We start from the raw sequence: 24,490 nt of genomic DNA on the forward strand, positions 1-24,490 counted from the left end.
CTCTGCTTTAGAATATACTATCTAGGTTGGTCATAACTTTTCTTCCAAGGAGTAAGCGTCTTTTAATTTCATGGCTGCAATCACCATCTGCAGTGATTCTGGAGCCCCCCCCCAAAATAAAGTCTGACACTGTTTCCACTGTTTCCCCATCTATTTCCCATGAAGTGATGGGACCAGATGCCATGATCTTCGTTTTCTGAATGTTGAGCTTTAAGCCAACTTTTTCGCTCTCCTCTTTCACTTTCATCAAGAGGCCTTTTAGTTCCTCTTCACTTTCTGCCATAAGGGTGGTGTTATCTGCATATCTGAGATTATTGATATTTCTCCCAGCAATCTTGATTCCAGCTTGTGCTTCTTCCAGCCCAGCGTTTCTCATGATGTACTCTGCATGTAAGTTCAATAAGCAGGGTGACAATATACAGCCTTGACGTACTCCTTTTCCTATTTGGAACCAGTCTGTTGTTCCATGTCCAGTTCTAACTGTTGCTTCCTGACCTGCATACAGATTTCTCAAGAGGCAGGTCAGGTGGTCTGTATTCCCATCTCTTTCAGAATTTTCCACAGTTTATTGTGATTCACACAGTCAAAGGCTTTGGCATAGTCAATAAAGCAGAAATTGATGTTTTTCTGGAACTCTCTTGCTTTTTCCATGATCCAGCGGATGTTGGCAATTTGATCTCTGGTTCCTCTGCCTTTTCTAAAACCAGCTTGAACGTCAGGGAGTTCTCGGTTGATGTATTGCTGAAGCCTGGCTTGGAGAATTTTGAGCATCACCTTACTAGCATGTGAGATGAGTGCAATTGTGCAGTAGTTTGAGCATTCTTTAGCATTGCCTTTCTTTGGAATTGGAATGAAAACTGACCTTTTCCAGTCCTGTGGCCACTGCTGGGTTTTCCAAATTTGCTGGCATATTGAGTGCAGCACTTTCACAGCATCATCTTTCAGGATTTGAAATGGCTCAATTGGAATTCCATCACCTCCACTAGCTTTGTTCATTCACTTGAAATTTTCCCGTAGTTCTTTTCCCCCAGATTTATTTCTGGCTGTGTTGTCTCTGCAGCGCTCCGTTACTGCGTGTGGGCTTTCTCTAGGTGCAGAGCGTGGGCTCTAGGGCGTGGAGGCGTCAGTAGTCGCAGGGGCTCAGCTGTCCCTCGGGAAGTGGGATCCTAGTCCCGGGACCAGGGATTGAGCCTGTGTCCCCTGCACAGAATTCTTAACCAATGGGCACCACGGAAATGCCCTTCGAATCCTGTTCTCATGTTTCACCCCGTACAGTTTCTATAATGTGAGCTGTGCTCAGCTGCTCAGGCGTGTCCAACTCTTTGACCCCATGGACTGTAGCCCACTAGGCTCCTCTGTCCATGGAATTTCTGGGCAAGCATCCTGGAACGGGCTGCCACGCCCTTCTCCAGGGGATCTCCCCCACCCAGGGATGGAGCCAGGATCTCCCGCGCTGCGGGCGGGCTCTTCACCAGCTGAGCCTCCGCAGCTCTGCCGTAACACTCACTGACCTCCTCTTCTGCAACGCCTCATCTACTGCGGTATCTTAAGTTCAGCGAGAAACTGCTCTCTTCCTTCTTTCTCCTTCCACTACACCCCTCTTGTCCTTCTTTACAGACCTTCCACGTCTTTTGCCTTTTTGAACGCACGAAGAGCGCAAACCGCCACGCCAGCCGCCTTCCCTGCTCCTTCTAACACGCGCGTCCGTTTTGATCTGCTCTGAAGACTCTCATTACGGGCTGTGCTTGCCTGCCTCTTTGCATGCCTGGTGATCCCTGAATGGACGCCACACGCTGCGAATTTTACTTTGTAAGGTGCTAGATATTCTTACGTTCCTGGAAATCTTTTGGGGCTTTGTTGAAGAATACAGTTAATTGACCTAGACACAGCTTGATCCTTTCAAGTCCTGTTTTTATGATTTGTTAGCTGGGTCCACAGCAATGTTCAATCTAGGGCTCAAAGTTCATTTATGAGGCAAGCCTTTCCTGGATACTTCCAACCACCTTTATTTAACTCACCCATCAAAGCCATTACCTGCCGCGCCAGACACCACACAACTGGAGACCACCCCTATAGCCCGGAGCCCTCTGCTCTGTTCACATCATCCAATTCCAGATGTCCTCAAACCGGCCTGCCTTGCCCCACCTCTGCTTCCCCCGTGGAACCCACACGCAGGCCCTGGGTCATGCCTCCCCTCCCCTCCTGTCCTTGACCCACGCGGGGTTTCCTCGGGTGACCCCGCGCATGATGGCACGGCCCTTGCGCTTGGGGAGTGTCGTCTCCACGCCTGACGCCTGTCACACCTGAAAGAACACTCTTGGTCTTAACAGTCTCCCCGCCGAGGTGCGAGTCAGGTCTTCCTCTGGCCGGTAGGAGCGGGAACCGTCCCCAGGTCTGTGGCGCCGCGTCTTCCCCATGGCTTCCTTCCTGGCCTGTCTCCTCGGTATTTAAGAGGAGCCTCTGCAGCCCCCGGGTCCTCTGTGGGGCTTGCTTCTCCCTGCTGTTCTGCCCTCTGAACCTGAGCTGCCTCGGGGTCTCTGGACTCAGCTGGCCCCTCAACCCGGGAAGGCTGCAGCTCCCCTCACTGCCGCCGCCGCCAGGATGCTCTCACCAGGCGGTAAGGCCACCTCGTGAGTTTCCCAGCTCTTGGGGGTTACTCTCCTTTAATGCCCTGAGTTTTTGTTTTTTTTTTTTTTTAAAAGGCATGAGGGTAAGTTTCCATCTTGGCCAGAAGCAGGAATAACAAAAAAAAATCCTGTGTGCTTTATTTTGTTTTTTTAAGCTTATGAAATACTCAGCAGGCGTGTCTAGAAGCAGAGATGGTATCAATGACTCAACGGAGTCTGCACCTCCCGGTACAGATAAGAGGCTGGAATCCCTCTCTTAGGCCGTGGTCCGGGTGTCCCTCCCCAACACCGCCCTTGGACCTGTGTCTTCTTTACCATGCCATGTTGCTTCCAACCTTACTGTTTTTCTTAAACTGCAATTTTCTATTAAAACTTTTTTTAATGTATTTTAACTTTTGAGGGTTGTGCAGGATGTGGGATCTTAGTTCTTTGACCAGGGATCGAACTCAAATTCCCCTGCAGTGGGAATACGCAGTCTTAACTACCGGACCCCCAGGGAAGGGTGGAGGTCCTATTAACAAAAAAAAAAAAAAAAAGGAAAGAGAAAAAGAGGGACCTTCCGAGGATCAACTTGCAGAAATTTACAAAAGAAGACCAAAAGAGCAATGGGGGGGTTAGGGGAGGCAGGAAGAGAAAGAAGTACAACAGGCAAAGCCCTGAGATCTGACATCCGAGTAACAGGAACTCCAGAAAGAACACCCAGAAAACCAAAGGAGCGAAATCATTAACAAGTAATTCAAGAAAGTTTCCCAGAAATGAAGGACTGAAGTCCGTTCTGAAAAGGCTCATTCAGCAAGAGCCCAGGGCAATGCACCCACAGACCTTGGCTGCGGCGCGGTGGTGTGAATCCCGGAGCCGGGAGAGACAGTTTCGTACAAAGGTCAGTGCTCAGAACAGCCCCGGACTTCTCCACTGCAGCACAGAGTTTCCGATGGAAAGGCAACAATGCCTTCAATATTCTAACGGAAGCGAACTCCCACCTGGAGTCTCACCCTCAGCGGAGTATGAGAGAAGTCGCTTTCCGACACGTGCCTCTTCTACAGCAGAGGTGGGAGGAAGAGGTTACAAACCACAGGAGACCTCAAGAGGAAAGCCCGGAATGGCAAGGCCTTAAGCGCAAAGGAAAGCCAGTCCATGGAGAAGAGACTGACCAGACAGGGGGGATTAATGTCTTTAGACAAGTCTGGGGTTGGACTAGCAACAAGCAGACAGAAAACGAAGCAAGGAAGAATGTCCTGGGTCGGCCAAAAGGCTCACTCATCACGGAAAAACCCAAACCAACTCCTGGCCGACCCAACAAGAGGATTATTAATTCTAGGAAAGAGAAAGTTCTGCACGAAAGCGATCCCATCTACCACCTGGCTCAGCTGCAATCAAACCCCGGGCCCTAATCCCTAATAACAGAAACACCGACTATGATCGGGTCAGAATTACAGTATCAGGGAGACGGGCCACGGGGAGCACACGTCGGTAGGCAGGTCGGAGAAGCTGAAAGGTAAACGCCTGAAACGAAACGTCAAGGAGTAGCCACACAAACAGGCTTAAATGGAGACACGGAAGCAAACACGGACAAGCAGCCCGGAGCCGAGAGGGCTGGGGGAGAGGCGGCGCAACAAAGCTCCCAGAGCCACCCGCTCTTTCAGTGTGAATAACCGTTCTTCCTAAAGTGTGGAACACAAAACTGTTTACAAAGCTGTTTTAGGGTAACTTCATCGTTTTATAAAACTTCCAGGGAACTCCCCGGCAGTCCAGTGGTTGGGCCTCAGCTGCCGAGGGCCCAGGTTCGATCTCTGCTCAGGGAACCAAGGTCCCACGAACCATGGGGCACGGCCAAAAAGTTAACGCTCACATAAAACAAGACACTCTAGACCAGGCTCAGAACGTGGGCTTGGACAGGCTGAACCGGAATCGCTGAGTGGGGACCGCAAGGGCATGGCTCCAAACAGGTTCCGGAGCCCCCATCTCCAGGGGAGGCGCTGTGGGAACTTCGGTCGTGTCTGCGCGCATCTCAGTGGACCTGTTCCTTTTCAGAAACAGGTGTTCCTTTCCTTATCAGAAACAGATGAACTCCTGGTCGCATCGAAAGCAAATTACCTCCTTCCACTGGGAGTGCGCTGGAAGCCGCCCCCAGCCACCCTTCGTTGAACTTATAGGAGGAGCTCTGGGGGGACGGTCCTGGGAACTGACCTGCACGCAGGGCTGGCCCGAGGACCGCCACCTCGTGGCCGTGCTGTGACCTCGGGACGGAAGCTCGCTAGGGGACCTCCACCTCCCCCAGCACCGGGACATCTGTCCAACAGGCACCATTCTAGGGCCGACAACCGACCCCCTCGCCTCCAGTTTCTGCCGAAGCTCATCCTACACAGGGCCCCTGCCGGCCCCTCTCCCGTGTCCGACTTCTCCACGCTGCTTTTCCAGTTCGGGGCTGCCGTCAGCTACCAGCGCCGCACACCCCGTCTCTGCGTCAGCAGCCGCCGCTGTGCCAGTACACGCCGAGCGCTCTGACGAACACACAGGACCCTGCCCCCCGGGTCAGCGCAGCACTGCTTAGGAAGCCAGGGCTGCAGGAGCCACGGGGCTCTGAGTGACCTTCTCGTATTAGATTACTTCTGCTAGGTGCTGAGTCACTGGGGCTTGCAGGCTGTAAGCTCTGGGTCTTGGTTTCTTTCCCCACAGGCAGGACCTGTGTGTCCCGTTGTTTAAGCTGAGCTGACAGTGCTCCTGAAGAGGCTGCCGCGTGCATGACTGTGTGCCAACAAGGGAACCTGTGCGCCCTCGGAGCCCCTCCAAGCGCTTAGCCAGTGCCGGCTGGGACGGCGGCCCCCGTGCTCATCAATAACTGTGCTACTTCAAACTGGCGCTTCCCCAGCACACCTCCCAGGGTGTCAAAGCTTAAGCTGCGGCCCAAGCAAACACAGCAAAAAAACTACAAAAGGAACAGAGTCCTCAGATTCTCAAAAAGAAAAAGCCACCATATTTATTTAGTTTAACATCTTACCCACATCTAAAGAAAATGATGTCAACAGATAACCTAGGACATATACATAGGCACGCACCCCGACCCAGATAACCTAAAACAAAAAAAAAAAAAGCAAAGTTCTGTCCAACAGATAAAATCTATCTTCGCTTCTGGAAGATGTTTCCACGTCCCATTCCACGTCCTCTCCCTCTTGCGGCCACTGAAAGGTAGGGGAGAGAAAAGACGAGGCAGGTCGGTGCGGACCCTCACCACCGAGGAGCCAGTCCAGCAGCAGGCCCGCCCGCCACACCTCACGGGGAAAGCGCCCCCAGGAGGGGCGGGTGGCCAGGCAGAGCTGGAGAGGACACCCTGAACCTGTCTCCTGGCCCAGCACTGCCCCACCAGAAGCTGGGGGCAGGGCCTCGCAGGGACGGTGGTTTGGGGGGCCCGCCTGGGAACCAGAGAAAAGATGAATTCTCAGAGCTGCCCCAGGGTGAGCAAGCAAAACACTACAGATGCATTTAATTCACACGTAAAATTCCGAAACAGATGTCAAGTGTTAACGTCTATTAAATCTGGGTGAGGATTCTTGTTCTCTGAGCTGTTCTGCACGTGGAATGTTTCTGAATGGGGGCCGGGGAACCACAGGTGAAAACCCCAAACCACCCCTCGATGAAGACCGCTGTTCTGACTCAGGTCCGAAGAGGGGACCAGTGGCTTTGAAGAAGGGAAGATACCCTGCCGGCCTCTGGACTCTCCTCTCAGAGCCTGGAGCTGACCCAGGAGGGAAGGCAGGCCGTGAGAACCTGGGGGCACCGCCTCCTAGAGCCCCGACAGAGACGGGAGGGCGGCCCCGAGGAAGCGGAGCAGCAGCTGCAGCTCAGCCTCCGTACCTTCCCCTGGACGGAGGGCCAGGGCTCCAGTCCCCGCCGGGAGGGGCGAGGAGGCTCCCTGACCGGCTCTCCTGGAGGGCATCTGCAAGGCCCCTCGGAGCTCCAAGGCCACCTGAAGTGGGACAGGCCTGCTGCAGTTACAGGCCTGAGGGGCATCCGGGGACCTTCTGGCTCTGTATCGATAGATACTCAGACTGCTCCTAACGACTCACTCGTTTCCTAGCTGATCAACACGGCAGAACTCTTCAGGACCCTGACCCTGAACACTGAGTGGGCTAACCCAGGGAAAACGATCAGGCCGCATCACTGGGAAGACCACGTCCCACTTCTGGAACGTAGCAAAGGAAAATCGCATTCAGCCTCCTTTAACGGGTAAAAGATGGCCCCAGACGGCTGACTTCCCATCTGAGAGTGCCCCTCCCCACACCACCTCTCTCGCTCACGCTGGGCATCAGGAGACACCCCAGCCACACAGGGCCCACCCCCCCAGCCCTTCAGGGCCGCGCCTCTGCTCAGCGAGCAGCGCGGGGCAGGCTCCCCGCAGTCACCACAGCGGACTCATCCGCTCTCATCTGAGCCCGTCTTTCCTTAAGGAGCAGCTGTGGATCTTGTGCGCGTCCTGAGTGGGGGCGAGTGAGGCAAGACCGAGAAGGTGGGGTCTGGGGGTCCCCAGGACTGCGGGGCAGCGGTGTGGAGCTGGCTGCCCAGCCACAGGGCCTCCCTAGCAGGCCCCGGCTCGTCTGCCCGGCGCAGCCCCGCGCCCGCAGCACCTACCCTGGGCCTTCAGGATGGCCGCCTTGCCCCGGCCGGCACCCGAGCCCTGGTTCTTGTTCTTCATGCTCTTCAACATGGGTGCGTTCTTCAGCATGTCGGGCAGAATCAGGAAGCGGATCTTGCTGCCCCGGATGTACACCTGCTCCAGCTGGGCCACGCGGCCGTCTCTGTACGTGACCGTGATGTTGGACATCTGTAAGGGAACCGCCCTCGTCAGTAAGGTCACGGGCACCGGCAGAGAGCAGGGGGCAGGGGGCATGAAGGCAAGCGCTGGCTGGAGCGGGGGAGACCAGAAACGCAGATGCGTACGTCACAAGATGAAGCCGGGGACTCCAGAGGGCCTGCGGTGTGTACCGGAGCGGGGCTGCGCCTCGCGCCTCGCAGTACGCGGGTTCCCACTTCAATGGATTGAAAACCCAAGGCTGAATGGCCAGCACGCGGAGATTCCTACCTGGAACCTGGGCCTGGCCCCCAAGCCCCAATTCTGCCATCCGCAGCCCCCCCGTCAGCGTGTGCCACATGTCAGCCTCGCGCACCCCCGCATCGGCTGCAAAGGCGCCCCGAGGGCCACGAGCGCTCCAGACGTGGTGCCGCCCACACCCGGCGCCCGTGCCCAAACACAGGGCAGGTGTGCAGCGACAGCTCGCACGGGGACCACACAGGACTCAGGAGCAGGGCCGTCGCTGCAGCTACGCGGCCCCTCCAGCCTGCGGGCAGACGCGGATGCCGGCAGCGGGCGGCGGGGGTGGCCAGGGGAGAACCCAGCCAGGAGACTGGCCGGTCGTGGGAAGGCAACAGAAACGTGCCCGTGCCGATGCCGACAGGTACCACGCCTAACAGCACGGCAGCTCACTCCGCCAGCCTTCTGGGTGGAAAGGGAGCAGTCTGTCCACAGCGGGTCAAGCCCACATCGCACAGCGGAGCGCTGTTCCCTGCTTCCTGGCACCTGTTGTCTCCTTACCCCGACCTGCTCTTCCCTTCGAGTGCTAACTGCCCCGCCCCGGCCTCTGCTGGAGCCCCGGCCTCTGCTGGAGCCCCGGCCTGCAGAAGGGGCAGATGCACTCGGAGCCAGCCTGCAGCCTGCTCGGGGGCTCTCTGCCGCCGGCCGCCTCTCCTCCAGCCCACCCTGAGCACCGGACAGGCCGTTCTGGAAGAGCAGTGACACTCTGACTGCTCTCACAACCGGCATGTGTCCGGGCTGAAGCCTGCTCACGTCGGGGGCAACGATGACGGCAACGGGTCACAACCCCGTCACAAACACACGGATAGCGTGAGCCCATGTGGAGAACAAACGCGGGAATACACGGAGAGGCCCGCAGAGCAGACCCAGAGAACACAGGAAGTCCCATGGCAGAAGGAAAGCGCCCTTGCAACGGTTATAACTCCACCAAGATTCAAGCAAGAACCTTCACCGGGCGCGAGGCAGGGCTGGCCACCGGGAGACCGCTGAGAAACAGAACTTTACAAGGCATTTATTAAAGAACCTCCCCAGGAAACGCTCATCAGTCACGAAAGGAAAAGAAGCAGGCCCTGAAGGGCACACACAACACCTCAACCAGAAGATCAGGTTCACCTCAGGACACAAAAGTCACAACACCCCCCAAAGCGTAACCCAAATGAGAAAACGTCAGAGAAGCCCTAATCAAAGCACAGCCTAACAAAACAACCAGCCTCTAGTCTTCACCAAGTCATCCGTGGCGTGAAAAAGCAAGCTTGGAGCAACTGCTACACGCACTGAGGGGTCCGGGGCTGGGCCATGAGGGACAGCCTGCACGCCCCAAACACTGGAGGTGCTGCAGGTGAAAGAACAGACCCCATGCTGGGGTGCCTGGCTTAACAGCACAGCGGGAGGGAGCACGGGCACACGCGCACGACGGGCACGCGTGAAGGGGGCTAGGACCGCAGCCCGCTCCCCAGGAGAGCTCAGAGAACATCGCGGGGGGCTCCTACGGCCAAGATAACAGCCCACACTGACCTGTCACCGAAGGGGTGAGCATGCCAACACCCGCAGAGCGTCACTTCCGCGGAATCCATTAACCATCACCTTCCCTGGCAAAACGTCTGGGAATCACGCTGCTTTAAGTGTAGTGAAAGTCTGGACTTGGCCCTTACTTTTTTTTTTTTTAAAAAGGTAATATTTACTGTGCTTTGATGATCACAAACTTAACACACGATTGACGTTTCAAAATGAGAAAAATATTTTTAAAAAATTTTAAATGGAAAATGGCACCCCACTCCAGTACTCTTGCCTGGAGAATCCCATGGAGGGAGGAGCCTGGTGGGCTACAGTCCATGGGGTCGCAAAGAGCCGGACACAACTGAGCGACTTCACTTTCAACCACATATAACTTCTCACTGAAAAGCAACTACTCACGTGAGCCTTCCTCAAAATCTTTTTAAAGCATTTTAACGTATCATTTATAGCCTGGTTCTCGTCTTCATAAAACTGGGAACACTATGGAGTCCTGTATCTCCCCACTTATGCCAGTGGCCACACCACTTTACTGGGTGAGTAATCTTCTTCACAATGTGTACTAGTTTGGGTGATGAGCAACGTTGGCTGAGCTGAGACTTCCCCAGGGCAGCGCTGCTGTCGGAGGCTCTCCTAGTCGCCACCCGCTCCTCCGGGTCAGACCCGCGCCCTACACCAAAAGCTCTCCTGCCCCTGCCCCTGCCCCTTGACCCTCTGCAGCAGTCAGCTCCCCCAGTCAATCTCTTGCCGAGTTAACTCTATCCGCCTTTTACAGATGAACAAACAGGTAATTAACATTCCAAAGCCAGCTGAAATTCAAACCCACATCCAATTCCAAAGCCCAAGCTCCTAAACAGAAACTGCGACCCACACTGTAAAGCGATGCCATGCGAATTCACGCGCCGTGGGAAGGGAAGCGCACCAAGCAGTGGGTCCAACACGTCTTGGCAGAGCGATATTCAGCAGGTGAGTCCCGTAATCTCATTCTTCCCATTTCATGGATAAAACTATCACCCAAACCTGCTTGCTTGGCCAAGTATTTGCTCCGAGTGCAGTCACACGAGGTGCTTCTGCTAGGAAAATGGCAAATACCCAGAGTATGCGAGCGAAGACTCTGCTAGCTGCAAAGCACTGTGCAAACGCGCTGTGCGGGGCGGGGGCGCTGAGCCTGACGGCTCCGCTGAAGGCTGCGCTGCTGCTGCTGAGTCGCTTCAGTCGTGTCCGACTCTGTGCGACCCCACAGACCGCAGCCCGCCAGGCTCCCCGTCCACAGGATTTTCCAGGCAAGAGCGCTGGAGTGGGGTGCCACTGCCTCCTCCGGAAGGCTGTGCTGCTTCTCTTAAATGGGCCCAAAGTCCGTGAGAAGACAACCACGGGACTGGGAGCAGCGAAGGACGAGCAATCTAAACAGTCAGATTCTAGGTTTCATATTCTCAACCTCCAAGAGGCTCTCACTGATGCCCGCCTCTCTGGCACCTCTAATAGGGCCTGGCACAGCTTAGGCACTCGGTGAACCACCGCTGAGCAAGAACCTCAAGGAGCCCCAGCCGCCCGCGCCCTGCCCTCCGAGGCTCCGGCCCGCCCCGGCCCCGCACAGAGCAGGGCACCTGGCAGTTCATGTTGTCCTCCGCCTCGATGAGCTTGCCCCGATACACCTCGCCAGTGTTCGTCTCACACGTCACGATGTGGCCCTCGGCCTCGTGGAGGACTTTGATCGGCACTCCGATAGACATCCCGGCAGGAAGAGAGTTCTGCGGTGAGAGAGAGACAGCAGTTAGCTCATCTTCCGACGCCCAAGAACGCATGTGCAAACACCACAACCCCTCAAGGCTGACACTCTGGAAAACTCAGCAAAGTTGCCAGAGGTGCACTAGTTTTTTTTTTAGCTGAATTCTGAGCTTGAAGGACCCATCTGGCAAACACGTGCAGGGTGTGAGTGGGGAGGAACAGGGCCTCAACAGGGGGAAAGCTGACGGGAAAGAGCTGCCTCCCATCTTCCTTCCACCACAGGGCTCTTGAGTGCGCATGTTAAGTCGCTTTTCTGACTCTCTGCGACCCCATGGACTGTAGCCCACCAGGTTCCTCTGTCCGTGGGATTCTCCAGGCAACAATACTGGAGTGGGCTGCCACGCCCTTTTCCAGGGGATCTTCCCCACCCAGGGATGGAGCCCACGTCTCTTACATCTCCTGCACTGGCAAGAGGTCTTTTTAACCACTAGCGCCATCTGGGAAGCTCAGACGGGGCTGTGCGTTTAATTCAACCCATTAAGCACTCTGACCGTCTACTTACTTCACCATTAAGCTAAAGAGAAAATATCCAAGTGTTCACAAGGTGGCGGCGTGCTACAAGTGGGAAACGCTCACCCTGGAGGGAAAATATAACCAGGGAGAACCCCGACTTGATCTAATTAAGAGAGAAAAAAAGCAAGTGGATTTTTTCAATCCCAAGACGGGTGTATAAAACGAAAACTTCTGTAAAATGAAATGCTTTCTGCTCTCCAGTAATCAAGGCACGTCGCAGCCATCTGGTATTCCAGCCTTCCAAATGCAAATTTTTAAGCCCAGGTAAAAACCATACTGGCTTTTTGGCAGCTGTCCGTTACTTCCTGTAAGTGCTGAGGAGCTGGGGGATGTCAGAAGCACAAGAGGCGGTCCCTCGTACCTTAACTTTAGGGTAAAGGAGGAATTAGGCTGTGAACAGCCGAAAAGCAGGAATTGGCCCCAGATAGCTGAGATGCATGTGAAAGAAAAGATTTCAGGAAGCCCGGACTCTTGCATCTTCCCAAAGAACAGAAAAGTATTAAATCTCTTCAGGCCGGAGATCTGGTCTCCATTACTCAACAGTCATCTTTTAATATTCAGATTACCTGCCCCTTGCTGCAAACTTCTTTGTAGCCTGACTCCACCCCACCCAACATTTCTCTCTCCCAGGGGTCGCCTGAAATCCTGTCTTCCGGGCTCGGAGTCCTCATGATTCCCACCGAATAAACCTAATTCTCAGCTTTTAGGTGGCGGTATTTTTTCGGTTGACACGCAGCAGGAGGTCGAAAGAGAGGAAAAGGACCGGGAGAGGTTAGGAAAAAACAGGTTCCATTGCTGAGGACAACGCTGAACCGCAGCTGGGGGAACCGGGGCAGCACAGAGACTACCCCACGGAAGGGCAGCCGGAGTTACAAGACGCTGCAACACGATTTAGACAGAAGCAAGGAAATGTGATAACCTGTGTTTCCAGCGTTAGGGGATCAGGTCCTGGAAGGGGGAGGGAGGCAGAGATGCCAAGGGCTTTGAAAAGAAATCAGCCAAGTAGGGATCTGGGGGGAAGGTGGCCACCAGCCAGGAACGATCTCAAGACCACTGCCTGGATACTTCGAGAAACACCGGCCTGGAGAGGTTCGGAAACCGAAGAGCAAGTACTTCGGGGAAAAAGCTAACGAACGCACCTCCAGGCGCTTGGGAGGCGCCGCTGGGGGTCGGGGTGGCCCAGCTCCCCGCGGCTCTCCCTCCACGAGCACCGCAGGGCTCCTCGGCGGCGCGTCCTCCTCCAGCCCCCCGGCCCCCCGCGGGACCTCGGCCTAGCCCTCGCCCTCCCCGCACCCCCGGCCCCGTCCTCACCGGCTCCGGGCTCCTCTTTCAGAGGCGGCAGGGCAGACGGAACTCCGGCGACTGCGAAGGCGTGAGGGCGCGAATGGCGGGCCGCGCGCTCCCAGAATACCACGCGTTCCCAAAATGCCTCGCGCAGGGCCCGCCCCCTTCCTTTACCCGAGTGGCGGCGGGCGACGTCTCTCGCCTTCGCGTTCATCCTTACCGCGCCGGCTGGGGAACCCGAGCTCGGGTACAATAGTTCCGGGCCCGGGGAAGAGCGGGGCTGATGACCGGACCCAGGTGCCGCCGGAAACAGCGACCCTCGGGCCGGCCCGGGCCGAGGGGGACTCGCGGTCCCCAGCGCCCGACGCCAGACGCGGGCTGGACAGCGAGGCGGGCGGCGGCGGCGGCGGGGGCCCGGGGCCGGGACCTGCCCCCGCAGGGGAAGCCTGGGAAGCCGACGGCGCCGGGGAAGGGGTGCCCCGAGCGAGGCGAGTGCCCCCGGCGTGCGGACAGGGAGAGCGGGGACCCGGAGCAGCGGGCCGGGGGGCCGCCGGCGTGGGAGCCGGGGCGGGCCGGGGCGGGCCGGGGCGGGGCCTGGGGCCGCCGCCGCCTCCCGCCCCCGCTCCCCCCGGGGCGCTGGTGCTGGCCGCCCGGGGAGCCGGCGCGCGCCGGCCGCGCGCTCCCGTCCCCAGTCGACGCCAGAGCTGCAGCCCGCGCCGGGCCGGGGCCATGGGAGCCCCGCGCCGCCCGGGTCATGAGGACGGAGGTGGACGCGCAGGCAGCGGGGCCGCCGCTCGAGCCCGGTCAGTGTGGTCCCCCCGTCACCCCGGGGATCGCGGTGGGCGCGGGGCAGGGCCCCGGGGATCGGGGGGCGGCCCTGACCCCGGGGATCGCGGTGGGCGCCGGGCAGGGCCCCGGGGATCGGGGGGCGGCCCTGACCCCGGGGATCGCGGTGGGCGCGGGGCAGGGCCCTGGGGATCGGGGGGCGGCCCTGACCCCGGGGATCGCGGTGGGCGCGGGGCAGGGCCCCGGGGATCGGGGGGCGGCCCTGACCCCGGGGATCGCGGTGGGCGCGGGGCAGGGCCCTGGGGATCGGGGATCCGGGATCAGGGTTGGGGGGCAGCCCTCAGCCTGGGAATCGAGTTTGGGGGGGAACCCCGCCCGAGCGCCGGGCAGGGTCCGGCCGCGCGACCTTGGGCCGACCGCCGCCGCGGCCCCGGCTGTTGAGCTCTGAGCAAAACCTGGGCAGGTGTGCGCTCCGGCGGGTCCCGCCGGGCCGGCTACGGTCAGTTGGGGTTTGTTTGTTTTTCCTGATAACTCCCTGAGCAGGGACACCCCTGGGCATCTCTCGCTTGCGGTCATGGAGGGAAGGAGGGTCCTGGTTGAGCGGCCGGGGCGGGGGGAGGGGTCACCTTTCCCTGGAGCGAAAAGTCCTCTTTGGAGCTGCTTTGGGGAGAGCCTGTCCCCTCTCCGGTAACTGAGGCCTTAGACGGGGCAGGCAACTGGCAGGGCAGGGAGGGACAGCCTGCCCCTGGCCTCCCAGACTCCTGCCTGTTGTCTTGCTACGGAGTCTTCCTTCTCTAGTCCCGCCTTCCCCAGCGCCTGAGTTCCTTTGCTGGGGGGTGGGGAAGGGGGCACACACTGATAAATCAGCGGCCAGCCTCCGTGTGCTTTTCTGAGTGGGAGAGGGCGAGCAGTGGTTCCCCATCCCCTCTGCAACATACAGTTGACAAGAAAGGGCTGGTGAACTCTACAGTGAGGTGCCCGCACGGGGGAGACCCCAGCCCTGAGGCATCCATGGGGCACGACTGTGGCTGCAGCAAGGATTTGGGTCCAGGGCTGTCCCCGGGATTTGCTGTCTCGTCCTCCGGTTGTCCCACTCTGAGATCTTGGACCAGACACTTGCCTTTCCAGAGGCGCCTCCGTGGGGTAATGACTCACATTTCCAGGGCGCCTTCTCTGAGCAGGCACTCTGCCCGAGTTGTTTACATGCAGGGCCTCATTAATCCTCATAACGACTTGGGTGAAGCTGGTTCCTATTGTCACTTGCACTTTTGCAGATGAGCCGACCAAGAGCTTAAGTATTCAGGGCCAGGAAACTGCCTTCCTTCCTTGAGGACAGCTGCCAGCTGAAGCCAGGCCAGCCCCTTCCAGGCGGACCCTGGCCCTCAGGTGGGACGGGCTGTGGCTCCAGGTGCCTGGCAGCAGCTTTGGGCTTGGAAGGCCTGCCCTTATTGGGTTGGCTGACTTGCTTGTGCCTGGATTGGGGGTGGCCCCGAGGTGGGTGTTCAGGCGCCTCAGGGGTGTGGGCAGGATCAAAGCGTAAGAGATAAGGGTGAGAAGAGGTGGGGCAGAGTTCCTGAGGGCCCCAGCCAGCGGCGGGCGGTGCCACGTTTCACAGTTGGGGAGGCAGAGACAAGAGTCGGAGCCTGGCCACAGGTGCCCAGCCAGCCAGTGCCAGAGCCCGGGCGCAGAGTCAGGAGGAGCCGTGGACAGAGGATCATAGTCTGGAAGCCTGGGGGAGGGGGAGTCCTGCAGTGACCCGGAGGCTCAGGCCGCTCGAGGGAAAGGAAAAAAAAAAAGATAACCGCCTTCCATTCACCACCGAAGTGTGTCTGCCGAGGTCTCCGGGCTGGGAGGAGGCAAACGCTGCGTGTCTGCCACTGAGGAGTTCCCCACGGGTCTGGCGAGCAGACAGACACCAGCTCCGGTCCTCCAGGTGGAGGGGAAGGGACCGAGGCGTTTGCATGTTCAGAGATGGGAGACAGCCTTCTGGATGGAGGGATCTGCAGGAGCCAAGGCTGGGGAGCAAACAGCCTGTGGAGAGAAAGCCAGGAGGCAGCGTGCAGCTGCGGGAGGGGCTCTGGAAGGGCAGCAGCAGCCTGCGGAGGCCTCTGCCCCTGCTCAGCCTTCGGCGGGGCATTACTTTGGGACGTGAACACTTGGACGGCAGGGCTTGGTCCCGTGATCTAGTGTGCCCAGGGCCTAGCACACCGTAGTGGGCACTCGGGAGTTCATTTTCTTTCCAGCAGCGGTTTCTGGAGTCACCAGGCACTGGGAAAAACAGCGAATAAGATGAGCCAATCCTCTGCCCTGGGGCCGCTTCCAGTCTAGCAGGGAGACAGGCAGGCTTTTTCCGCTGTGGTGTCACTTTTGCCGAGCACTGTGGAGGAGCCCCTGCTCCCGAAGGCGGTCAGTAAACGCCTCTCACGGGGCGGGGGGTGGGGGGGCTTTGAGCCAGGACCTGAGCGGCAGAAAGGGGCAGACTTGAATCCCGAGGGTAAGAGCGCTCCCCCGGGGTGAGTGGGGCAGGCCCAGCGGGGCTTCGCAAGGGGTAAGAACTGTCTCCTGAGGGCTGTGGAAGACTGTGGAGGGACCCTTGCGGCTGCTGTGGACTGGAGAGGGACGGGGTGGCGGGGGGGGACAGGCAGAAGTCTGGCAGGTCGGGGCCCACGGGGCCCAGTCCGCAGCAGTGGGCGGAGGTGGTTGCTGCAAGGCACAGAGAGGTGGCCTGGGCTCCTTTTAGGGCCTCCTGGGGCCGGGGGACGGAGAGAGCGCAGCCTGACCCCCGACTGGCCTCAGCGCCCCGGGCCCCAGCCAGATGGAAGGCGAGGCTCCTGGCCGCACCCGTAAAGGGGCGCCGGGGACATTCTTGCCCCAGGGGCCAGGCGGCTCGGCCAGCAAGCGGCCTGCTCTCAGCAGTGCCGCCCTGCTTTCTGTGGGCCCTGCAGGTGAGGCGGGAGAGGAGAGAGGTCACGGCAGTGCAAGCAAGGCACAGTCCTGGCCCCTGCCCCAGAGAGGGCGTGGACAGTCCAGCAGGGCAGGGGTCCACGCGGGGGGCCCGGGCCGGCGGAGTGCTGATGAGCGACGGGGCACGGCCAGCCTGCCGTCCGGGGAGGCCTGGGAGGTGCTGGCCTCTGAGCCAGGCCTTGAGGCCGGGGAGGGTGTGGACGGGAGGGCGGAAGCTTGGGACCCCTGCAGGCGACAGGAGGTCGCAGGTCACAAGGCCAGGATGGACCGCAGGGCTCCCAGGCGCCCTGCTGGTTGGTCCACGTAGGGGTGGGATGGGGAAGGGTGCTGGGGGTCAGCTCTGCGCGGGCCGGTTGTGCGTTCAGGAGCGTCGCCTGGAGACCCCAGAGGGGGCGATCACGGCAGCCGAAAGGGCGTCCTGAACGAGCAGAGTGTCACGGGCGGTTCTTTAGCTCTGAGCTCCGAGCAGATTCCCGGGACCCCGGGGCAGGAGGGCCCCCCAGGCCCTGGGCCAGCGGGCCTGCCACGGCCCGCTCTCCGGTCTTAGGGCGCGTCCCGCACGGCCCCTGGCCCAGCCCCTGGTTTTCCTCAGCCGCCCGTGTGGGCTGTCCGCCCGGCCACTCCCCACCGAGTCGCCAGTCCGCAGGCCGGGCGCTCATGGGGCCCTAGGGAGGCGTTTGTTGACCAAAAGGGAAATCAGACCAAAGTCCCCACTCGAGGGATGGCCAGGCCCAGCCCACACGTGGAAGTCAGCGGCCCACGCCAGCAGGAGAGCCGAAACCGGAACGCCCAGGCCAGGCCCTTGCTGCTCTGCCCCGGGCAGCATGGCCCTGGCTGATAGGTGACTGCTCCCTCCTTGTAACCCCGGGGGCTGTGGAGTCAGCGGCCTTGGGAATTGAGACAGGAATGCCTGCCGAATGCCTCCGGGAGCCCCCCGCCACAGGGGCTCCAGAGAGGGGCCGCGGAGGGGCGTGGTGCCCGGGGCGGGGGGCCGTGCACCAAGCGGGCAGCGTCGTGGAAAAGTCTGCAGACAGGGTTTGGCTCCGTGGCCTGGGGGCTGAGCCAGTCCAGGCGGGAGGGAGGGGCACGTGAAGGCTGCAGCCCAGGGCGGGCGAGGGGCGGCTGGGCAGCAGAGGGTGCGGGGGCCACCCCACCGAGGGCCTGTGCACAGGGCTGGCCCGCCCAGACCGGCGCTTGGGGAGACCTCTGTTGTGGCAAGGAGAACGGGCTGAGGGGCCCAGTAAGGCTGTGGACCGTCCTCGAGTGGCCCCTTGGGACCTGAGTGGGCGCCAGCGGTGGCAGCTCCAGTGGGCGTGGGGTGGCGGGCACTGCGCCAAGAGTCTATGACCCCCTCCCGCCCCTGCCACCCGTGACCCCCCCCACCGTCCTCCTCCCGCCTGTGACCTCCCCCTCACCCCTCCCAACCATGACCCCCTCCTGCCCCTGCCACCCGTGACCCCCCCACGCCCCTCCCGCCCATGACCCCCCTCCCGCCTGTGACCCCCCTCCCGCCCCTGCCACCTGTGACCCCCCACCGTCCTCCTCCCGCCCGTGACCCCCACGCTCCTCCCGTGCAGGGGACTTCGTGCAGCTGCCGGTTCCCGTCATCCAGCAGCTCTTCCACTGGGACTGTGGCCTGGCCTGCTCCAGGATGGTGCTCCGGTGAGTGTGCCGGGCTGGCCCTCTGATGGGGGGCGGCGCAGGGGGAGAGCCCTGGGTGGGATTCATCGTCCAGGTGGCTGTCTCCAGCTGGGGCTTCGGGAAGGCCCAGCATCCACCCAGGCTCCACCCCAGCTGCGGAAGCCCGTGGCGGTGGACCAGGCCCCCCAGGTCTGCCTCCAGAGGATGCCCAGAGTCTGGAATGGCCAGGAAGTCACAGGTGCCCGGGCCTGCCCCACAGACTGACCCCCACGGCCGAGACGCAGGGCCCTCCTGCAGCCCCCCGACCTTGGACTCTTGGGAGACGGGGTCACTGGGCAGGGCAGCCTCCCGCTCCCCTTCCTGGAAGTCCAGGCAAGACAGGTGTTCCGTGCCTAACGCTCAGGGAACCGGTGAGGAGATGTGCTCCACTTAGAAGGTCCTGAGATGAGGCTGGAGAGGCTGGCAACTGGCCCAGAGCCACACGGCCCGTGAGGGACGCCAGGCGCAGAGTCCAGGCCCCGGACGGGGACCTGCGTGGTGCCCGGGAGGCCCCGGGCAGTGTGCAGTCAGGACCTAGGAGTTCACGATGCAGGGCGGAGCCTCGCGGGGGCACAGGCTCACACAGCAGGCCCTCGGGGAGGCTGCCCCGAGGCTCAGCGGGCACTGTGCCCGCAGGTACCTGGGCCAGCTGGACGACGCTGAGTTCGAGAGGGCCCTGCAGGAGCTGCGGCTCACCAGGAGCATCTGGACCATCGACCTGGCCTACCTGATGCGCCGCTTTGGTGTGCGGCACCGCTTCTGCACCCAGACCCTGGGCGTGGACAAGGGCTACAAGAACCAGGTGCGCCGGCAGCGGCCTTCCGGGCGTGGGACTGGGACCCAGACCGACGCGCAGCCAGACCGGGCACCAGGGCCCAGCAGCCCAGACACCCCCACTCTCACCTGTCCTGGACGCACCTGCCAACTTGCAGAGGCGCCCCGGTGACCTTCACGGTCCTGCCCTCTGCCGCAGCTCCAGCCGGCCAGGCCTCGGGCACCTGTCTTCCTCCGGCCGTCATTTGCTGGTTTTCCTCCTTCGTACGGGGACAGCCAGCTCCAAGTTGGGTCCCTGGTGTTCTAGAAGGAAAAAGAAAATCTACTGTCTTTCGTTTTTATAAAAAAGGAAGGCTGCCAGGGACCTCCTTGGAGGTCCAGTGGCTCAGACTCGGCGCTTCCAACGCAGAGGGCGTGGGTTCCTTCCCTGGCCGGAGAACTAAGATCCCAGGAGCCGTGTGGAACGGTCAAGAAGATAACTCAAAAAAACCCAAAAACACAAATAACAACAAAAGTAGAATGCCCGTAAAGCCTCATTGCGACCCCAGTGCACTCTGCCACCCTTAGGAGCAGGCCTGCCTCCAGCCTGGGCCGAGCAGAGAGTGCCTGCTGGCCTCGTGGGCGACAGGCCCACTACCCCGCGGCCAGTGCCCATCCACCTAGCTCTCCTTTGAACTATCCAGGCCAGGGGGAGAGGCTGGTGGATCTGGTGTGGTCAGAGTGGCCTCGAGGTGGAGGAAAGGCCCAGAGCAGTTCTCTCCTGCCTCCCCCGTGGGGGCCCTGGCCCCCCGAAGGCCCCTGCGCCAAACAGACTGTGTCCTTTGCTGACACGCGCTGGCTGAGTCGAGTGGGTGGCGTCCAGACCCCCGCCCACCCCCAGGGTGCTGGCCCAAGCCTGCCGCCCGCCCGTCTCCCGAGCACCCTCGCCAGCCTCGGGCGGTTCCGCCGCCCGCAGGCCGGGCCCGTGTCCGCTCCTGACCCCTGTGCTGTTGGCGCCCTCCCGGGGGCGGGCGTGAGGGCAGCCGGGCGGCAGCCTCTGCAGCTGCTTTGGCCTTGCAGCCCTTTTACAGGAAGCACTTCGACGCAGAGGAGACCCGGGTGAACCAGCTCTTTGCACAAGCCAAGACCTGCAAGGTGCTGGTGGAGAAGTGGTGAGTCCGCGTGTCGCCCCCGCCCCCGCCGCCCTTCCTCACGCACCTGCCACCCCAGGGCTGGTGGGGGGAGGCCCCCCTTGGGAAGGGGCAGGCCTGAGCTTTCCCACCTTGCTGGCCATGGGCACTGACTTGTACCCGCCCCCGCCCCCTGAGCCTTAGTTTTTCCATCCATCAAATGGGAACAGGTAGGGGGCTATGTGACCTAGGCTACACAAACTCTGGCCTAGGGTGGACCCTGAGCGGGCACACAGGACAGGTGAGCGAGACAGATCTGGCCAGCCCTCGGGCTGCTCAGGGAGTGCTGGCCGTGTGGCAGAGCACACGGACCCCGGTGGCGGGGGCACGGCCTGGGGAGCGCGCTGGCGCGGCGGGAGGCTGGCAGGGAGGCCTGGGTGTCAGCTGTCAGGGAGGCCTGGCCAGACCTCCTCCCGGCTGCCTGACCTTAATAGGTCTCCCTCTTCTCCTCCACACGGGGCGGGGGTGGGGGGACAGGAGACTTGCCCAGACGCAAGCAGCTTCCTCCCCAGCCTGCTGCGGGCACTGCGCCCAGCGGGCGTCCGGCTCCCAGACCCGGGCTGGTCTCTCCTTGGGTCTCCCGTCCTCCTGGATGGCTGTCTTCATGGTCACGTGACCCAGGCACATAGCCCTCTGGGCACAGGGAGGTCTCCACGTGTCCCCAGGCCACGTGAGCGCGTGTTGGAGGGTGAGGTGGCCGGTGTTAGCTCGGTGGCACCTGACCGGCTGCATGGAGGGCGGGGGCCGTTCCCGGCCAGACACCCCCCCGCCCCCCGCACAGTGAGTCCCACAGTCACCCCAGCCGCCCAGCCATGCACTGACCCGCGCCCGGGACCCCCACCCGGGCCCTCCCTCCAGCTGCGCCTGCGCTTCCCGGTGGCCGAAGCCCCCCTCGGGTCATACCTCCTACTGGGAGCTCAGCCAGCTGCTTCCTCTCAGAGACCCAGTGGAAAAATGGCACGCTTCCCCAGGCCAAGGCGTCAGAGCAGGCTGCCCTGTGACTCGGCGGGGCTGGAGCTGGGCCCGGCTACCAGGTGCCCACACGTACCCCCGAGGGGCCTGGAAGGAAGGAGGGCTCAGCGTGGCTCGGCATTGGCCCCCCAACCCCCAGTGAAGACGGTGGGGCCCGGGCACTGGGGAATCCCCCCAGCCCTTCCCACCTCAGGTCTGTCTGGGACTTGCCTCCTCCCGGGGGCCTCAGAGGGGCCAGGGCCTAAGAGTCTGGAACAGCCGGCTGACCCAGGGTTCCCCTGTGGGCGTTGCCAACTAGCCCTTCCCAGGCAGCCCCTTCTGCCACAGGGAGCCTCAAACAGAAAGAGAAATAACCCCTGCTTGGCTCCGATTGGGGGAAGTAAGTTAGGCCGCCCGTTCACACTACTGATGCACCCTTCAGGGTAAAAGACCGGGGCAGTGAGGGGCAGGCCCAGAGATGGGGTGCCGTCTGGAGTCGTATGGTCACCCTGTGACGGGCCTGTGGGGCCCAGCGTGTCCTGGGCACCCCCCCCCCCCGTCCATGCTTGGTCCCCCACTGAGCCCCGCCCACCGTGACAAAGCAGGCGGGTGCCCCCTGCACGGAGCTCAGGGCGGACGCGAGGCGCAGACCTGGGGACGGGGCAGACCGGGGCCTGGCAGGGGTCCGCAGGCGGGGCCTGGGGCCCAGCGGCACCGGCTGACGCCCGTCCGCCCCCCGCAGCAGGGTGAGCATGCAGGACATCCAGGCCCACCTGGCGCAGGGCCACGTGGCCATCGTGCTGGTGAACTCGGGGGTGCTGCACTGCGACCTCTGCTCCAGCCCCCCCAAGTACTGCTGCTTCGCGCCCAGCGGGCCCCGCCGCCTCTGCCGCTCGCCCGAGTACCAGGGCCACTTCGTCGTGCTGCGCGGCTACAGCCGGGCCGCCGGCTGCGTCTTCTACAACAACCCGGCCTACGCCGACCGTGAGTGGGGCGGGTGGGCCCCACCGCCTTCTCCCGGGGCCCCTGCCCGCCATCCCCGGGCCGGCCCTCTGCCCCCACCCAGGGCCCAGCCCAGGGCTGCGGTTCCCGGCGCCCCCAGCCCCCAGGCCAGCCCTCTGTGCTAGAAAGGGAGGTCTGGGGACCCTGGTCAGGGGACTAAGAGCCTGCACGCTTCGCAGAGTGGCCGAAAGAAAAAAAGAAAGTCTGCCCAGCCCTGGCCCTGGCCCCCGCCCAAGGCCCGGACTCCCCACGGCCCCGGGGACAAGGAGGGACCATAGCCCTGCGGCCTCCAGCGAGTCCCTCCCCTCTGGGCCTCCCTTTCTCCTGCTGAATCGGGGACAGCGCAGGGGACAGGCTCACAGGGGCCGCAGCGGCTGCAGGGAGGGCGTCCCGCGTGGTGGGGGTCAGCCGGGGTGCCCCCTTGCTGACCGCCCCGCCCTCCTGCCGCAGCAGGGATGTGCAGCGCCAGCGTCAGCAACTTCGAGGAGGCCAGGACCAGCTACGGCACGGACGAGGACATCCTCTTCGTCTACGGGGACAGCTGACAGCGGGGGCCCGCTGCGCCCTGCCCTGCCCCCAGAGGCCACCCCAGAGGCGCTGGCCCAGGCCTGGGGCTCAGACGAGGCGCTGCGTCCCTGCTGGCTGTTGACATCGTGCGGGCAGCCCCACATCTCAGGGTTGGGTGCTGGGGCCCTGGGCCTGCACGCCTGATCATGGCCGGGGGTGGCCTGTGGCCTCCCCCCAACCCAGCGCTCACTCCTGGCCCTCTGCAGAGAAGGCCGGGGGGTCTCTGTCGGCAGAGGGAGTAACCTAACCCAGGATCGCACAGCGCGGACCCCCGCATGGACTGGGGCGGCCTCCTGTTCCTTCCTTTTTTAGCCGGGGGAGGCGCGTGTGTGTGTGTGTGCGCGTGCGTGCGTGCCTCTGTGTGTGTGTGTGTGTGTGCGTGCGTGCCTGTGTGTGTGTGTGTGTGTGTGTGTGTGTGTGAGATTTAAGTCTTTTTTTTAGCCGGGGGAGGGTGTTTTTTTGAGATTGAAGTTTTCGCTTTTGGTGGCGCGAGACTCAACCTCAAGCAAGACAATAATAGTGGGGTCACAGGTACTTTGGAACCACGGACACCTCTTTTCACGGGCAGATCAGCCAGGCCAGGATCTCTTCCAAAGCCAGGGGGACCCGGGGCTGCAGGCAGGCAGGCCTCGCGCCACAGCCAGAACCTGACTCAGGACAGTGGTGGGGCTGCGTCTTGAACCTGGGTCTACACCCCTGGAGAAAAAAGGGAAATGGGTCATTCCCAAAAGGGGCTGGGACACCTCCTGCCCCTGCCCTGGGTTACCTCTGGCCAGGGGGGCCAGGATGCCGCCGTCAGCTACAGCACCTAAGTCTTGGTCGTCGGTGCCAGAAGCCTGATGCTGGGGCAGCGGCTTCCGCCGCTTCCCCAGGCTACGGACCACCCAGGACCACCCAGCTGTACAGCTCCTCTACCTGACAGCCTTGACTGAGAGGCAGGCACTTCTGGCCAGGCAGCCGCCCTTGCGGGCCCGTCTCGTCCCCGTTGCCTTAACCCTGGGTAGCCTGAGACCAGCCCCCCCCCCCCACCCCGAGTCCTGGTTCCCAAGGCCAGGAGGACCACACGTGGCAGCTGCAGGCTGGGCGCCCCTGGAAGGGGCCCGGGTGACCCCGGTGAGGGCGGCGGTGTCCAGGGAGACAGCGACAGAAAGGGGCGGCCGCCCTCAGGGAGGCCCACTACTCAGGCCGGCGGGGGCTGCCCAGGGAGTAGCCTCCAGTGTCCATGTTGCCTTCATCCGTCAGAGACACTGTCCCCAGGTCGGAGGAGCGAGCCTCTCGGGGAAGCCGCAGGTTAGAGGTCACCCGTCTGGAAGGTTCACAGGAGCTGCCTGGCCCCAGGGCCGACGCCACCTGCCTGGAGGGGGTCTCGGAGGCGAACCTCACCGTGTTATGTCCTGTTCACACACAAATCATGAAAACGGGGCTGGAGACAGCAGGACTCGGCCCACGACCCTGAGACCCCTTGGCCACACGTGGAGGGGGGCGCCCTGGACCGCTGGCTGTCTCCCCAGCCACCTAGGGGCAAAAGGGATTTTATGCATCACAGGGATTTTTATATGTGTTATCTCGTTTGTAATGAGCCATTCTCAATAAACATGGTCCTCACTCCAAGACCCTGGCAGCCCCCCCGCCCGCCTCTGTGATCCCAGTCTCCTTGGGACGGTCGCTCCTGAGCTCACGTGTAGGTGTGCTGGCCACCGGCCGCCCGGGCGTCCTCACGACGTGACCAGAGGTGCTAAGGAGGGGACAGCTCAAAACCGAGCGCAAAGGATCACTGGGGATCCAGG

At 61.6% G+C, this 24,490-nt stretch overlaps 2 protein-coding genes across 7 annotated transcripts; one reads left to right on the forward strand and one right to left on the reverse strand.

Annotated features, from left to right (window-relative positions):
• Nucleotides 1-5,573: 5,573 nt before the first annotated feature.
• SNRPD3 (small nuclear ribonucleoprotein D3 polypeptide) lies at nt 5,574-12,953 on the reverse strand. Its single transcript, XM_027956849.3, has 4 exons — nt 12,838-12,953; nt 10,833-10,976; nt 7,254-7,446; nt 5,574-5,806 (listed from the first exon to the last, which is right to left on the reverse strand). The coding sequence occupies exons 2-4, from the start codon at nt 10,956-10,958 to the stop codon at nt 5,745-5,747; spliced, it is 381 nt and encodes a 126-aa protein (XP_027812650.1). The 5' UTR covers nt 10,959-10,976; nt 12,838-12,953; the 3' UTR covers nt 5,574-5,744.
• A 102-nt stretch (nt 12,954-13,055) lies between these two features.
• GUCD1 (guanylyl cyclase domain containing 1) lies at nt 13,056-24,314 on the forward strand. Of its 6 annotated transcripts, none has more exons than XM_027956853.3 (7): nt 13,501-13,613; nt 14,871-14,982; nt 18,138-18,222; nt 18,877-19,042; nt 20,074-20,165; nt 21,877-22,118; nt 22,590-24,314. In XM_027956853.3, the coding sequence occupies exons 3-7, from the start codon at nt 18,212-18,214 to the stop codon at nt 22,679-22,681; spliced, it is 603 nt and encodes a 200-aa protein (XP_027812654.1). In that variant the 5' UTR covers nt 13,501-13,613; nt 14,871-14,982; nt 18,138-18,211; the 3' UTR covers nt 22,682-24,314. The 6 variants fall into 6 exon arrangements, with proteins under 6 accessions (XP_042090093.1, XP_042090094.1, XP_027812654.1 ...); XM_042234162.2 differs by lacking the exon at nt 13,501-13,613 and adding an exon at nt 15,840-16,002 and having other exon boundaries at nt 13,966-14,982; XM_042234159.2 differs by lacking the exons at nt 13,501-13,613; nt 14,871-14,982 and adding an exon at nt 13,056-13,298.
• Nucleotides 24,315-24,490: the final 176 nt, after the last annotated feature.

The sequence above is a fragment of the Ovis aries genome, chromosome 17, assembly GCF_016772045.2.
Source record: "Ovis aries strain OAR_USU_Benz2616 breed Rambouillet chromosome 17, ARS-UI_Ramb_v3.0, whole genome shotgun sequence".
NCBI lineage: Eukaryota > Metazoa > Chordata > Mammalia > Artiodactyla > Bovidae > Ovis > Ovis aries.

What these genes read in the sequence shown, in the direction of transcription:
- SNRPD3 (XM_027956849.3), bottom strand. Translation starts at nt 10,958, where the DNA reads ATGTCTATCGGAGTGCCGATCAAAGTCCTCCACGAGGCCGAGGGCCAC. An exon ending in AGGACAACATGAACTGCCAG is followed by an intron (nt 7,447 to 10,832) that starts GTGCCCTGCTCT and finishes GTTCCCTTACAG; the next exon opens with ATGTCCAACATCACGGTCAC. An exon ending in GGCCATCCTGAAGGCCCAGG is followed by an intron (nt 5,807 to 7,253) that starts GTAGGTGCTGCG and finishes CCTACCTTTCAG; the next exon opens with TGGCCGCAAGAGGGAGAGGA.
- GUCD1 (XM_042234159.2), top strand. Translation starts at nt 13,094, where the DNA reads ATGACCGGACCCAGGTGCCGCCGGAAACAGCGACCCTCGGGCCGGCCC. An exon ending in GAAGGGGTGCCCCGAGCGAG is followed by an intron (nt 13,299 to 18,137) that starts GCGAGTGCCCCC and finishes CCTCCCGTGCAG; the next exon opens with GGGACTTCGTGCAGCTGCCG. An exon ending in TGCTCCAGGATGGTGCTCCG is followed by an intron (nt 18,223 to 18,876) that starts GTGAGTGTGCCG and finishes CTGTGCCCGCAG; the next exon opens with GTACCTGGGCCAGCTGGACG.